Source organism: Xenopus laevis, chromosome 2L, assembly GCF_017654675.1.
Source record: "Xenopus laevis strain J_2021 chromosome 2L, Xenopus_laevis_v10.1, whole genome shotgun sequence".
NCBI classification, from domain to species: domain Eukaryota; kingdom Metazoa; phylum Chordata; class Amphibia; order Anura; family Pipidae; genus Xenopus; species Xenopus laevis.
Window position 1 is genome coordinate 45958875 of NC_054373.1, and position 14710 is coordinate 45973584.

The 14710-nt window shown below is 37.8% G+C and overlaps 1 protein-coding gene across 6 annotated transcripts in view; it reads right to left on the reverse strand.

Annotated features, from left to right (window-relative positions):
* Positions 1 to 4883, reverse strand: part of adgrg2.L (adhesion G protein-coupled receptor G2 L homeolog) — an 81608-nt gene extending 76725 nt beyond the window's left edge. For all 6 annotated transcript variants that reach the window (XM_041581822.1, XM_041581821.1, XM_041581820.1 and 3 more), the window contains exon 1: positions 4434 to 4883. In XM_041581822.1, coding sequence (XP_041437756.1) covers positions 4434 to 4453 — 20 coding nt within the window. In that variant the 5' untranslated portion in view covers positions 4454 to 4883. The remainder of the gene's footprint in view (positions 1 to 4433) is intronic.
* Between the last annotated feature and the right edge of the window lie 9827 nt (positions 4884 to 14710).

Below are 14710 nucleotides of genomic sequence, written 5' to 3' on the forward strand. Positions count from 1 at the left end.
TGTATCTACAATGTGAACAGTGAAGCCTTCCCCCCAGGCAGAAGCACTGAGGATGCACTATTATGTTATTAAATTAAATGAAAGTGAACCCATCCCCCTAATACCCACTCCCATGCCACATTCCCCATTTATACCCATGCTCATGTTGCCTTTTCTTTGCTGTACTACCACAATGGGACAATAACTACTGAAGCTGATACAATATGCATATTTAAAAGCTTGTTCTGTTTTATTTTAAATAGGTTTTTCAGATGTACCGTATTCTTTTGTTGAGGTTTTATTGGCATTTGGAGAACAACTAAATGACAAAAGTACCTTACCTGGAAATAAAATGATATTGCATAATGATTAGAGCTTGCGTGCAGAAAGCTAAAGGTGTTTGTGTTTTGTCCAATAAATAGATCAATAACTAGTTTTGAAGTTTTGTTCCTTGTTTACAGTTCAAGCCCTCCTTGATGGTCCACCCAACTTAGCTCATGAAATGAGTATAGATTTAGAAATATATATTGGTGTAGAAGTCATAGGACATCAAATAGTTTTCACTCCAAATATTGCATTGACTGCCACCCAGCTGGGCTTTGAGGTTTATCTAGGAGAATAAATAAACATTCCCCACAAATCTTACCCAACTGGCCTTCTGGCTGAGCCCTTCTTTCCATTTGCTCTTAGTCTACAAGGTGGAATGTGTACAGTCCCACAGTTTGAGAATCACTGTCTTAGAATCACCCCAGACTTTTTCTTCCCATAAATTTTAAATACTGTCACTTATGACAATGTTATGACACTTACTAACATTTTATATGCAAGGGTTTGAGGGTATTTATCTTACTGGAATCCCTGTGTGCATATAGTGGGGCTCATATATCAACACTAGGCAAATTTGCCATGGGCAGTTACCAATGGCAACCAATCAAATTGTTGCGTTCATTGTTTTACTTGCAGTTGGCTTTAAAAAAGCTAATCACTAATGGTTGCTATGGGTACCTTCCCATGGGAAAATTTTCCCAGGGTTGATACATGAGCCCTACTGTCTAGTCAGGAGATGCATTTTATTCAGAAACACAGTTAGGGCTAGTGTCACATAGGATGTTTGCGTAAGTGAATTTTTTGGTAAAAAGCATTATATAACCACCAACCACCACCAATATAATCCCAAACATGCACACTTAACTATCTCCACTGCATGGTCGAAGACAGTGATCCCCAACCAGTGGCTGGTGAACAACATGTTGCTCACCGACCCATTTGATGTTTCCACCAGGGGTCTCAAGCAAGTGCTCCTTTTTAAATTCCTGGTTTGGAGGAAAGGTTTTGAGCCACACTTCCAAACAGATCCTCCTGCAATCTGCCAGTCCCCATGGTGCTGCTAAATAACCAATCACAGTCCTTATTTGGCACACCATATGAGCTTTTTTTCATACTTCTATTGCTCCCAACTCTTTTTATATTTGAATATGGCTTACCTGTAAAAAAAATAGGTTGTGGCTACTGGTATAAGCCCAGATTGTGCACCCCTAGAGCCAATACTGATGTGAATAACTCTATAGTGAGAGAACCATGCCTCAGACGAAAAGAGCAAAAACATTACACACCTAAGATGAAAAATTTGCTCGGACTGCTTGCGTCTGCAAGATAGTAAAACTTATTTTTAGTGCAGTTTTTTATTAACAGCAATGTGAATGGTTTACTGAGCAATGGTGGCATGTAAGTGTAATTTTTATCTTCTTCAGCTCCTAATAAGAAAAATACCTGCTAAACAAACCAAAGTTCTAATCCCAATTCTCATGCCAGTTCACCTGTTTCTGACAGCTCCTGATTTCTCTAACATTAATAATGCCATGGCACGGTGAGATAACAGTTATCAAACCAGGTTATATATTATTGGGCACTAATGACCGTATCTACTGCACAAAAGAAGCGCTTCAACCCACGACAACCATCTACACACAAATACATTAACTGGCCTGAGTTATCAGAAGTCATATAAGGCTATGGTAGTGTTTCAGTAGGTTGAATCAATGTCAATACAATATTGATTTTGATGAGATATGCTTTCCTCAGCAATCTCAGTCATTAGATTTGATTGATCCATAATGAATCATTCTGATCAAAGGTAAATCTGTCATTAAGATCTTCCATGACTGCTCTACCTTGCCACTGCTTAAAATGTGGCTTGTGTACAAATGAAGGGAGTTCTAGGCTTGAGCAGCAGAAGACCCTATCCATGATCAACCATACTTTTTACCTTCAACAAACAAATAGTACAAAACATTGCATTTTTGTCATCATTTGAATTTGTTAGAATGAGATGCCGTACTGCCCACACTGGAGGAGACATTTTACATCAGCTAATAAAAAAAAGACCTCAGCATATAACGCACTTATTTGAAGGTGCTTCAAAGTCGCAGGCTGCTCCACACCAATCACAATACAATAACACAAAAAAGCACGTGGACTTTGCTTTCTGGGTTTTCATGCTATCACCATACAACATATATTGACAGCAGATAAGCTTTCGAGGTAACCCCTGGTTATGCTGAAAGCATGTTTAGGTATGTGACCTGATATCCAGAATGCTCAGGACCTGGAGTTTTCTGTATAAGGGGTCTTTCTGTAATTGGTAGCTGCATATCTTAAAATCAACTAAAATATCTTAAACATTAATTAAACCCAATATCAGATTGGTTTGTCTCCAGTGGGGATAAATTATATTTTAGTTGGGATCAAGTACAAGATACTGTTTTATTACTACAGAGAAATGGAGTCTATGGGAGATGGCCTTCCTGTAATTCAAAGCTTTCTGGATAACGTGTTTACGGATAACGGATCCTATACCTGTACCATCATTTCCTGCTATGAATAATACCCCTTTGGGAAAAATCCATGTGCCCTTGCCATTGCCATGTTATTCTACATCAGCTGCAATAATAAAATCCCACTTAATGGTCATAAAGCTCAAGAAAAGAATATTAGTTTATTATCTTCTCCATTTCTCAGACCTTTCCTGTTAACAAACCGACGCCTGGGTTATTCATCAGAATGTATTTGATTGACTGCTCTGAAGCACTATGACCTATTAGAATCCTTACTCCCATGTGCATTGCTGCATGTTGGGTAGAAAGGATATGGCCAATTATTTTCTGCTCTGGAACAAATCATTAAATCTAAACAATTCACATGAATAAAAAAAAAAAATTATTACAAAAAGATGTTGTTGCACATTCGATATCTTTTACTGTATGAAGTGACCGATTCGAAGAGTGAAAAACTGAAGAGAAATCAGACTATAAACTAGCTGTATTGGAAAGTGTGGCTTTACACGCCTTAAAGAGCTGTTATAATATGTCCCAAGGCTTTACATAAGCAGATCTCTCCGCCCAGACACATAGTCCAGGCTTTCCAGCAAAACCTTGCCATAAATATGTAATATTTTCCTTCCTTTCTGCTCAGTCTGGTTATTTGGAATGCTCCTGTATTATTTGAGCTGCATGTCAGTGTGATGTGTCACATTTTCTGTCTCTGCTCATGAATGCTTCCCAGTAACTACTTATTACACACGTGTCCACCTACTGAACTACAACTCCCAGTATCCCCTGAGAGCCTTCAGCTTCCAGCAGATCCAGCAAATTCTATTTCAGAAAGGTCTCTTACATAAAATAGAATATAATATATATTGTTATCATGTCTACGATTTTTCCTAAAGCTCCAGAGTAACCTAAAACCATAAATGACTGTGCACTAATAGCATTATTTTTCTGCATATTTGTACTTGATATTTGATGGTGCTGCCATGCTGGCTGCTCTGTCATCATTAAAATGAATACCATTAATAGCCTCCAGTGATTCAAGGCTCCTCTGGTTGCCAAATTAAATGGCTGGCAATTTCAGTCACTTTCTCTTTCAGCCATGGTTTGGCATACTGAATGTAGTTGTTTACCTCTGAGTTAAGTGTGATGTAGATAATGATATTCTGGGATACTCTGCAGTTGGTTTTTATATTTTATGGTTTTTGAGTTATTTAGCTTTTCGTTCAGCAGATCTACAGATCAATTTGCAATTTCTGCAATCTGGTTGCTAGGGGGGACTAAATACAAAGATGAGTAATAAAATGTAGCAATAACGATAAATTTGTAGTCTTACAGAGCATTTGTTTTTAGATGGGGTCCCCCATTTGAAAGCTGGAAAGAGCCAGAAGAAGAAATCAAATAATTAAAAAAAACTTTTTAAAAAAAAAGACCAATAGAAAAGTTGCTTAACATTGGTCATTCTATAACATACTAAAAGTTAACTTAAAGGTGAACTACCCCTTTAAAAAAAAAGTAGTAACGCAAACAGTTAATTGTTTTTAAAAAGTTACGCTGTCGCTGAGTTGGTCTAATGGTCATGTTAAATGATATCAGCTGTCAGTGGTGCAAAGCATAGAGTAGACTAACCTGCGAATGACCTGGGGCATGTCCCACGTTGTGACAGCTTATACCATTCCTCCACTTCTGTGCTCTGCTGGTTGGGTTCTATCCCTTTTTCCTGATATGATGAAGTCCTCCAAGCAGAGTGGCCGAATGTGCCGCTGTCTAGTGTAAGGTTACTTTATGTATGAGAACAGGTTGCTTTTAGATACCAGGGGTACAAGTTGTAACAAAGTTGGTAGGCATGAGGCACTGAAACAAAGTAATCCAGATTCAGATGTGTCAGTCCAGCTGTTGATTGAATGGCTAGGCAACTTCTGTATATAGGTGGGTGTATGTGTCTTGCTAGAGTCCTGCAGGGTCCCTGTGTTTGAATGTGGCACGGGCAGTTCAGGCTGATTTGCTATGTACTAAAGTCCCCAGCTTGTATGTGTATGTGCATGTGTATGTGCAAGAAAGCTCTGAAGTCCTTAGGGCTTGGGCAGCCGAGCAGCTGAGAGAGGAGGGGCTGGGTGTGTCCTACTGCTTCTACACTCCACTTAGTCATTATTTGGGCTCGCTGAGCTATTCTCATGCTGCACAGGCAACCTCTTCTCTCTTAACAGGTTTACCTCATAGCAGGGTGTTCATGACCACACCGGCTAAGTAGGGTCCCAAGCTATTCTGAAACAAATCTATATAGGCAGCCAGGTCATCGTCTCTGGAAGCATGTATCACCCAAGGGTGTCATTCCTGGACTGGGAAATATTTCAAACATTCCTCAAAACAGGGACAACACTTGCTCTCAAGAAATTAAAATCTTTTTTTCGAATAAATCTTTTTATTCCATCTTCTAAATATATAGAGAACTTTAGCCATTACTCCTTCATAATTCTAAATGTAAGTTGCTTACAGATACACATATAAAGTACCCCCTCTTGTAAAATATAAGGATATTATAAGTTACAGAGGAGTTTCATGACCATATGATAACATCAGGCAGAAGGCTGAGTGTTTTTATACAGGTCATGGAACTCCGAGTTAACTTCTAATATCCTTATATTTTACAACTGGGGGTACTTTATTTATTATAATACACAAATTTCAGTGAGTCATGTGACAGAAATGACATCAGAACTCACCGTTTATAACTGATGACATCAGAACTCACTGTTTATAAGGATATAATTTACAAGATATTCATAGCTTTTGTGTATATTATATATCTATATCTATATCTATATCTATATATATATATATATATATATATATAGTGAATAAAGTACCCCTTTTGTAAAATATAAGGATATTATAAGTTACCGAGGAGTTTCATGACCATATAAAAACACGAGGCAGAAGGCAGAGTGTTTTTATACAGGTCAGGAAACTCCGAGGTAACTTCTAATATCCTCATATTTTACAACTGGGGGTACTTTATTTATTATAATACACAAGTTTCGGTGAGTCATGTGACAGAAATGACATCAGAACTCACCGTTTATAACTGATGACATCAGAACTCACCGTTTATAAGGATATAAATTTACAAGATATTCATGGCTTTTGTGTATTATATATATGTATACTTTATATGTGTATCTGTGTACATGTATCTTTAATACAATTATAAGGGGTGATTTACTATTGCATGTTTTTTACAAATGTTACAGGCTTTTTTTTTAAAAAAAGGATAATTTTCCAAAGCTATTTCTGTTTTGTAGGAAGGTGTAAAATTATTTGTACCAGTTTTAAAAGCTGCCTATTGATGAGTATTTTGATAAATTTATAGCAATGATTTCTTGTTTCAGACAGATAGTGTTAAGGTGGCCACCTTGAGGTGGGCAATATCGGGCTGATCCGATCGTGGGTCCTAGGGCCCAATGATCGGATCCTAACGAATAGTAATGGGCGGTCGGATCAACAAATAGATGCGGCCGCGATCCGACGGGATTTTTCGTCCCATCCGATCGAGATCTGGCCGACTTTCGGCCAGATCTCGATCAGGGAAGCCCGTTGGGGGGCCCCATACACAGGCCAATAAGCTGCCGACACGGTCTGTCGGCAGCTTTTATCAGCCTGTGTATGGCCACCTTAAATCACCGCTGCTACACCTTAACACCAAAAAGGAAGCTTAATTTGCTTCACTTCTGACAAACTGTTTTGATGAACTTGCCAAAATGCCCCCTTTGCTGACAGGCAGTTGTTAAAAATGTCATTTGAAAAATATTGAATCCCGAAGGATTCCCCCAGTCTGAATGTTTGAAAAATTGAACACGCAATCTTGGTGTATTGGTTACAATGAGATTTGATGTCCCTTTGTGGCCTAGAATTCTGGCGGAAAAAGCTGCATTGTGGGGAAAAAACATATCGATTGTGCTCAAAATTACACTTTTCTCGCTGTACTTGTGGATGTAATTGAGCCATATTGTTTCTCTTTGAAATTTATCATATACTGTCCCTTTAAGAATTCAAAATCTACAACCTGCCAAATTGGTGCTTTAGCCTATGGGGTACCTCCTACAATCAATTTGGAGTCATTTGGTGGACTTTTGAAAATGTTTTCAAAATGTTTTTTTTATTTTTTTTCAAATAATTTTTTTTGTGAAAAAACTCGACCCTATTCGGCCGTTCATTTAAAAAAAAATATTTTTTTAAATAAATTTCGATTTTTATTTTTTTTTCGGATTTTTTTCCGAATTTCGACTTTATGGGAGTTGATGGGAGTTTTCATAAACTCGAAAAAAAATATTTTTTTTAGAGATTAATTATGCCCCAAACCAGCAAAAATATGAGAAAAAAACAAGTTTTAGTAAATAACCGAAGTTTTTAAATAGTGGCATGTGTGTCTGCTCCCGAAGATTAAGAAAATACTAAAAAATATATAGTCACGAAAAAGGTTTCAAAACAATTACCCAGTGCTTGTTAACACATTAAAACCCCAGTCCAAGGGTTGCTACAATCTCAAGACCCCAAATGCATGTAAGAGAGTTGGTGGTAATAAATGCAGTAGCAAAAATAAATGTCAATTATTTAAGAGGACATAGTAGCCTAACTGTAGGCTGAGCCTATGAGTAAAAAAAAATGAAATGATGGTCCTTCTGCCCCACACTGTCTCAGTTCTTTTTTTAAATGTGACTTAACCTCTTGATACCAACAGCACATTATTTTCCTGCTACAGGAATTCTGTGTTTGTTCATACAGTATAAGGAGGAAATACCTGTCCCTCATCAGAGGAACTAAAGCTCATCCATAGACATTCGTGAAACAGGGACCTCTGGTAGACAAATGATCCTAAAAAATGCTGAGCCTTTACCAAGCAATTGTTTTGAAGTCCAGACTTTCCAAGAGTACCTTAATTATGGAGCACTGACAGCTGGAAGTAAATAATGTCACTGGATTAAGACAAATTCAGACTGGTCCAGAAAATAATAACTATAACATCTACAAATAACTAGTGTAATATTGTAAGTAATGTACATTGCAAGGTTGCTTAGAATTCTATGTTTTTTTCAGGCAAAATGTAATTTTATTCATTTAGTAGCATTCCCCTTTAATGGAGGTGGTATAAGGGCATATTTGGAAATTTTTTTGGATTTGGACCTGAAAAACATGGAGCTCACTCCAAGGGGCAAATTCACTAACCTGCAGAAATTCGCCAGCGACGGTTTCGCTGACATCACCACAGTTCGCCAGGCTAAAATTGACCAGGACAACGCTAATTCACTAAAAGGCGAAGTTGTGTCCAGGGCACCGAACGATGGCGTAGTTTCGCTGGCGTTAATTCGGCAAGCAAAGTGAAGTTGCGCTAGCGTTGGCTAATTTGCATATGGTGGAAAGTCAAATTTCAATGGACATTTATGTTGCAGCAAATACATTACATTACACAAGGGGACCTTAATATAATAAAATAACGTTGTTATATTGCCCTACACATGAGCCCAGTGTATAGTTTATGCGACATATGTTAGGAAATGTAGGGGGGAAGCTGGGTACCCTAAAAAAATTTACGATCTTTTGCAGCCTATCATCCTGAAAAACTGAAAAGTCACCAGCGTTTTTGGGGAAAATTTTCATATTTTTTTTGAGGAACTCCTATGCACTCCATTTCACTTCAATAGAAGAAAGAAGCAGGAGCGCTCTAACCCCCCGCTATATGTTTAATTTATTGGACGCTTTTTCCTTTTAGCAGTCAGTGTTCTATTCTAAAAAACTCGCTCACCGCAATTATAAATTGGTTCGGGTGCTGCGCCCGAACCCTCAGCATAGGGGAGACATCAAGACTTGAAACCGGCAGTTTGGCACGCACTCAGCAGGACTCCAGGCAGCGCTGCCTGGAGTCCTGCTGAGTGCGTGCCAAACTGCCGGTTTCAATTCCATTGCACTTCGCCTGGTCTGAGGTGGCGAAGGCAAGTCTGGCACAAGAGGTAACGTTCAGTAAAATCTGCATTTTAATGAATTTGCATAGTTATGTCCATTCGTCAGAGCCAAAATTTGCCTGGTGTTAGAGTGCGAAGTAGTGCTACAGTCTATCTCCTTCACTAGCATTTTTACGCCAGCACAAAGTCCCGAAATTACATCACGCTGGCATATTTTCTGGGTATATACACCCCATGTTCTAGGGCTAGGGTAGACCAGATCATGGCATAAATCTGCCCTTTTCTCAGTAATGTTGGTTCTATGTGATATATAATTCAATTATAATGTGATTTTCTCTCCCCAGGCTGGTGCAATTCATGACATTTTGTGTTTTCACAAACACAATTGATTTGGATCAGGTTTTTCCTTAGTTTTCTAGAATAATGCTATTATTACTGCTGGTGAGTTACCGTTGTGTACACAGATAGACACCCAAGAGAAACAACTTCTGTATTTTCTCAAAATGCATATTACACAACATAAAGCTGTGTTTATTTTTGCTTTTCTAAAAAAACAACCGCATTTCTGCAGAATTGTTAACTGAGGCAATATACAGTATTTCAGAGGAACACTGGCTTGCACAACACGCAAACTCTTAGAAGATGGACAGTGATATAGAGCAAAAGGAAACAGAAGTGAAGTGAATATTAATAGGCACTGAGCCCAGGAATATAATCCTACAAAACACTGCTAATTAGCACATTCTAGCCCAAACTGTACTGTCCAGCAGATATTAACAAAAAAAGAAGAACAAAACTGCACCATTTAAAAAATACGGCATGTGTTATAGAAAATATATGTATAAATGTAAACTGCGACCAACAAAATAACCCTATGTATATATTATTTTGAATTATAATTTTATTAGATTTAATTTATATTAAAATAAAAAAAATTAATGATAATAGTCTGCACAAAATCACCTATTTCTCTTGTAAAAAGCTTTTAATGCATCAAGTTATCCAGCGGAAATAATTATGGGAAGGGCATCTGCCATAGACTCCATTTTAATCAAATAATTGATTTTTTTTTTTTAACTACTTCCTTTTTCTTTGTAATAATAAAACTGTACGTGGTACATGATCCCAACTAAGATATAATTAATCCATATTGGATATAAAACAATATTATCCAGTTTAATTAAAGTTTTAATCATTCTGGATAACAGGTCCCATACCTGTACCGGTATGGGATCTCTTATCCGGAAACCCGATATCCAGAAAGATCCAAATTATGGGAAGGCCTTTTACCATAGAATCCATGTCAAGGATTTTAAGTAAATCCAATTTTATTTGAATGATTTCATTTTTTTAATGTAAAAATAGTAACTTGTATTTGATTATAAGTAAATTGGATATTGGTGGCAGAACAATCAGGTTTATTGAATGTTCAGATGTTTTCTCAGTAAACTTAAAGGGCATGTAAAGGCAAAAAAATAAAATCCCATTTTTACTTTCTTTAAAGTATTGTGATCCAAATTAGGGGGAAAAACATTATCTTGAAAACACCAGGTCCAGACGCGTGTCAATAAATTTTTGCAGCGCAACAAATGTTTTTGACGCCCATAGACTTTAATGGGCGTCGGCGACATTTTGCCGGCGGCAAATTTTTGTCGAAACGAAACGGGTCAAATTCGCCCATCCCTAATTGTGGGTAATAGATCCATACCAGATAGTTAAAACACATAAATTGCATTCAAGGCATACAGGTACTGTATTAGCATTTTGAAAGGGTGAAAAATGAGTTGTAAAATCAGTGAATGTGATTTTCTTTGCCTGTGATCTCAGTATGAGTGTTTGGCAGAAGGGCATGTTGAAAGCAGATAAAGCTACAAAGATGAGAGAAATAATATATATTTTCCTATTGTACAGCAGGTGGAAGCCAGACTAGTGGCATGAGATTAATTGATAAGATAATTGCAGGGTCTAGAGCTGGCCATAGAGATTTTGAGATTTTTAAAAGATCCAATCATCATCGTGAGACCACGATTATCTCGGAACGATCAAACGAATTGTCCATCAACTAAAAAGACCAATTTGCCAGGAAAACAAAGGGGAGCTGCCTGCTTGGCCCTGCAAACATAGTTAGATTGCACTGGGACAACAAAGATTTTTTAACCTGGCCGATCAATTTCCTAACAGATGTCGGCTGAAAAATCGTAAGATGTTCGATCTTTCGAATCCCACTAACCGCACAATAATTTCGAAGGATTGGTTGGACTTCTCTAAAATAGGTCGTTCGGCATCATCTGTATAGGAAGTTATAGAAGAGAATGAAATATTTCTAAAAATATACATGACGTGGTATTCTCCCTGGTACAGGTTTTATAAATATGTCTGCAGCATAACTAATAGCCAATACAACAAAGAAAATATGGTATGCGCTGCTCTTTAGGTTATATGTAAAATCCCATATTTAGTAAAAACCCCAAAGGTGACTCCTCCCATCTTCCTCCATTTGTTTGTATGGATTTCTGAGAACTGTCCAGTATAAAAGGTGTTTGATGTATGTATTCTGCTGAAATGGTTTTGTAAAAAGAAAGGGAAAGAAAAAAAAGAAGCGATGACTTCAATAGATCCAGAGAGGAAGGTATTATGGGGTGCTTTGTAACCACTGGGAGAGGAAGACGAAATGCCTTGTGTATCATTGCACTGCTAGCTTCTAAGCAAATAGTCCTGGATTTATGCTTTGGCCTCCCCTAGCCCAGAGGGTCCTGTGGCTTCTACTCTTGCCTGCCAAGTTTGCCAACCCCCCACCACTTACAAGCGTGCACAGGTTTCTGCAGTCGTAGCTCCAGGGATTAGGAGGTTTAAAATGCTGTCAAATCTTCTCCGTGAACCCAGTGGGGCTCGTTTATAAACAGTGGGCAACTTTGCACCTGGGCAGTAACCCATGGCAACCAATCAAATGATTGCTTTCAGTGCTCAACGTGCAGCTGGTTGAAAAAAAGCAAATCAGTGATTGGTTGCTAAGGGTTAATTTCCAGGTGCAAATTTGCCCAGTATTTATAAATGAGCCCCAGTGTGTCCAAAAAAACAAGGATATTGCTTGGCATGCCTCCCCTAAAATCTTGCCTCCCTAGGCTCGGGCCTATGTGGCCAGTATCAGAACTTATTGATAGTGACCTACCCTCATAATAATAACTGTAATTACTGTATTCCAGCATCACATTCCTTTTGACATGATTTGCCAGTTGGTCTGCTAAAGGCAGGCTGAAATGAGTCAGAGCTTGCTGAACAGGAACATATGTAGGAATACAATAGTAATGCTTTCATGTTTTAACCTTCTTTAGAGCTGGAACAATTGTACTGCTGTAGATATAATAGAAATGAATGTAAAGCACACAAGTAATATGGAGTCAGACTACTAAAGCATTGAAATTTTATAAAAGGAAGGGCGGTGAACTGACAGCCAGCTGTGGAGCTGTGGCCATAACATAGGTTCTACCTGAATTTGAAATTTTCGTATCCATGTTTTTAGCAATAAAAAAACGTGAAACAAGAAAGCTTGTCGTTCAAGGTTTTGGAAATACATGTCTACTCAACTTACATCAGTTATGACAACGATTTCAGATCAAAGTGGGGAATGAACTCAGAGACTCAGGCAGAACAGCAGAACTTGCAGCACATTGTCTGTCCTTGTACAGGTATGGGACATGTTGCCCAGAATTCTCAGGATCTGGGGTTTTCCAGATAAGGGATCTTTCCCTAATTTGTATAGCCATATCTTGTCTACTAGAAAATTATTTAAACATTAATAAACCCAACAGAATTGTTTTGCCTCCAATAAGGATTACTTGTATAATTGTTTGGATCAAGTACAAGGCACTGTTTTATTATTACAGGGAGAAAGGAAATAATATTTAAAATGGAGAATATCGGAATATAGCCTTCCTGTAATTTAGAGCTTTCTGAATGACAGATTTCTGGATAACAGATCCCATACCTGTATTGACTCTAGGAAAACTTTTTTTTTTAAAATACATTTTTTATTGGGAAAATAACACAGACATGAACTATATAGACATATAATACAGTATATCCATAATATAGCATATACTGTATAATTGGTTTCATTTTTGACATATTAGTTATCAGAATTACTCCTTTTCCAGCCAATGTAATTATTTAACTAAGATCCTTATACTCCCTGTTCCCTCCCTTTTTTGTTTAGGTGTGCCTAGCATGAATTAATCTACATTCCCCTGAACTTAGAGGACTTTGTACCACTTATCTTAGAAGACTTTGTACCACTTATCTCACAGCCTACAAATTCCATAATACTCCGTATTGTGTTGCTTCTGTTTAATAAACATAAAAGAACCCTATTGTTTATAGCACACAAGTGACTGTAATCCATGCTGTATTATGTTTAGTTTTGCCATTCAATTTGCTGCTCAAATGGCAGAACTCCCAAAGCAGATAAAGAAAGACCGAATTGTTACTGTAAAGCGGTGCAACTGTCTCAAAGTATAAATGGTCCTTCCCTTTTATTTGAGAAGCATGATTAAATTATATACTTAATTAAGTGTCAACATTGCAAGGTAACAACATACAAAGAAAGGAAATACAACTTGAATGAAAACGTCATTAACCATAGGTCAATTATATATAATGATAATGAATTCAAAACAGAGCAATTCAGTCCCCTTTCCCATTACATAAAAGAAAACAATATAGCTATATGTATATTTATTCATTAGAAAATATAATGAATAATTTAGTGAAACTGGGAAAAACAGTGGTGGAACTACCAGGGGAGCAGGCCAGGGCCCGCACCCCCTCAGGGCCCCCCCGGCAGCATGCGCACCGATGATTTCCGGGTGCGCACCGCCGATTTCCGGGCGGATACTTGCGTATGGAGGGGGGTGGGGGGAGGCCCGGCTGCACTTCCCGCTCCAGGGCCCACCCCCCTCTAGTTACGTTACTGGGGAAAAACAAAAAAGACTATCTTTGTACATAATGGGCCAGATACAATACAGTGAGAAAAAAATTATCTCATGGTTTATCACTTGAAAACTCATGGACGAGATTAAATTTGAGGAGAAAAGACTTTTCTCCAAAATCAGTTCCAGTTTTTTTTCCCATAGACGTCAATTGATTTTTTTTACGTCATAAACCATGAGATAAGTTTTATTGAATTGCATCTCAAATGGAATCTCATCTTCTGGTGATAAACCTTTTTCTCACTGAATTGAATCTGGCCCATCATTATTACCATACATTTTCTTTTACCTTATATCGGCAACAAACTCCAAGAGGGTATGAAGAAAAAAATGTTTTTGCTCATTTGCAGGTAAAACTGCAAAAATAAACTATAAACATGTATAATGGAATACCAGCATTTTTAATAAATCAGATGAAATTTAGGGTAGGACTGCCCAAACCATGGCCGATTTTGTGTTTAAAGGAGAACTAAAGCTTAACTAAAAAAGTATCAACAAATGTTGTGCATTATGTTTTGTGCTTTTGTACCAGCCCAATGCAACCACATAACTTTAGCAGGCAAGATCTGTGTCTCCAAAGATGCCCCAGTAGCTCCCCATCTTCTTTTCTGCTGATTCACTGCACATGCTCTGTGCTGCTGTCACTTACTGAGCTTAGGGACCCACTCACAATATACAGTACACATAGAATAGAAATGTCACAATATAAGGCTGATTAGTAATTAATACAGATAATTACTACATGGCAGCACAGAAACCAGTGCAATTAGCATCAGAATTTAATAATCAGCCCTGTAGCATCAACTACTATTACGGGCCAACCTCTTTTTCTGCTGAATAAATTTTTTGGAAAAAAGACTATTGCATCCCTCCAACCGGAGTGCCGTCTTTATTAGCGCGCAGCTCTGGCAGGGTAAAAGCATTGCCAACCAACCTTTTATTGTAATAATTAGTGTTGCTATAG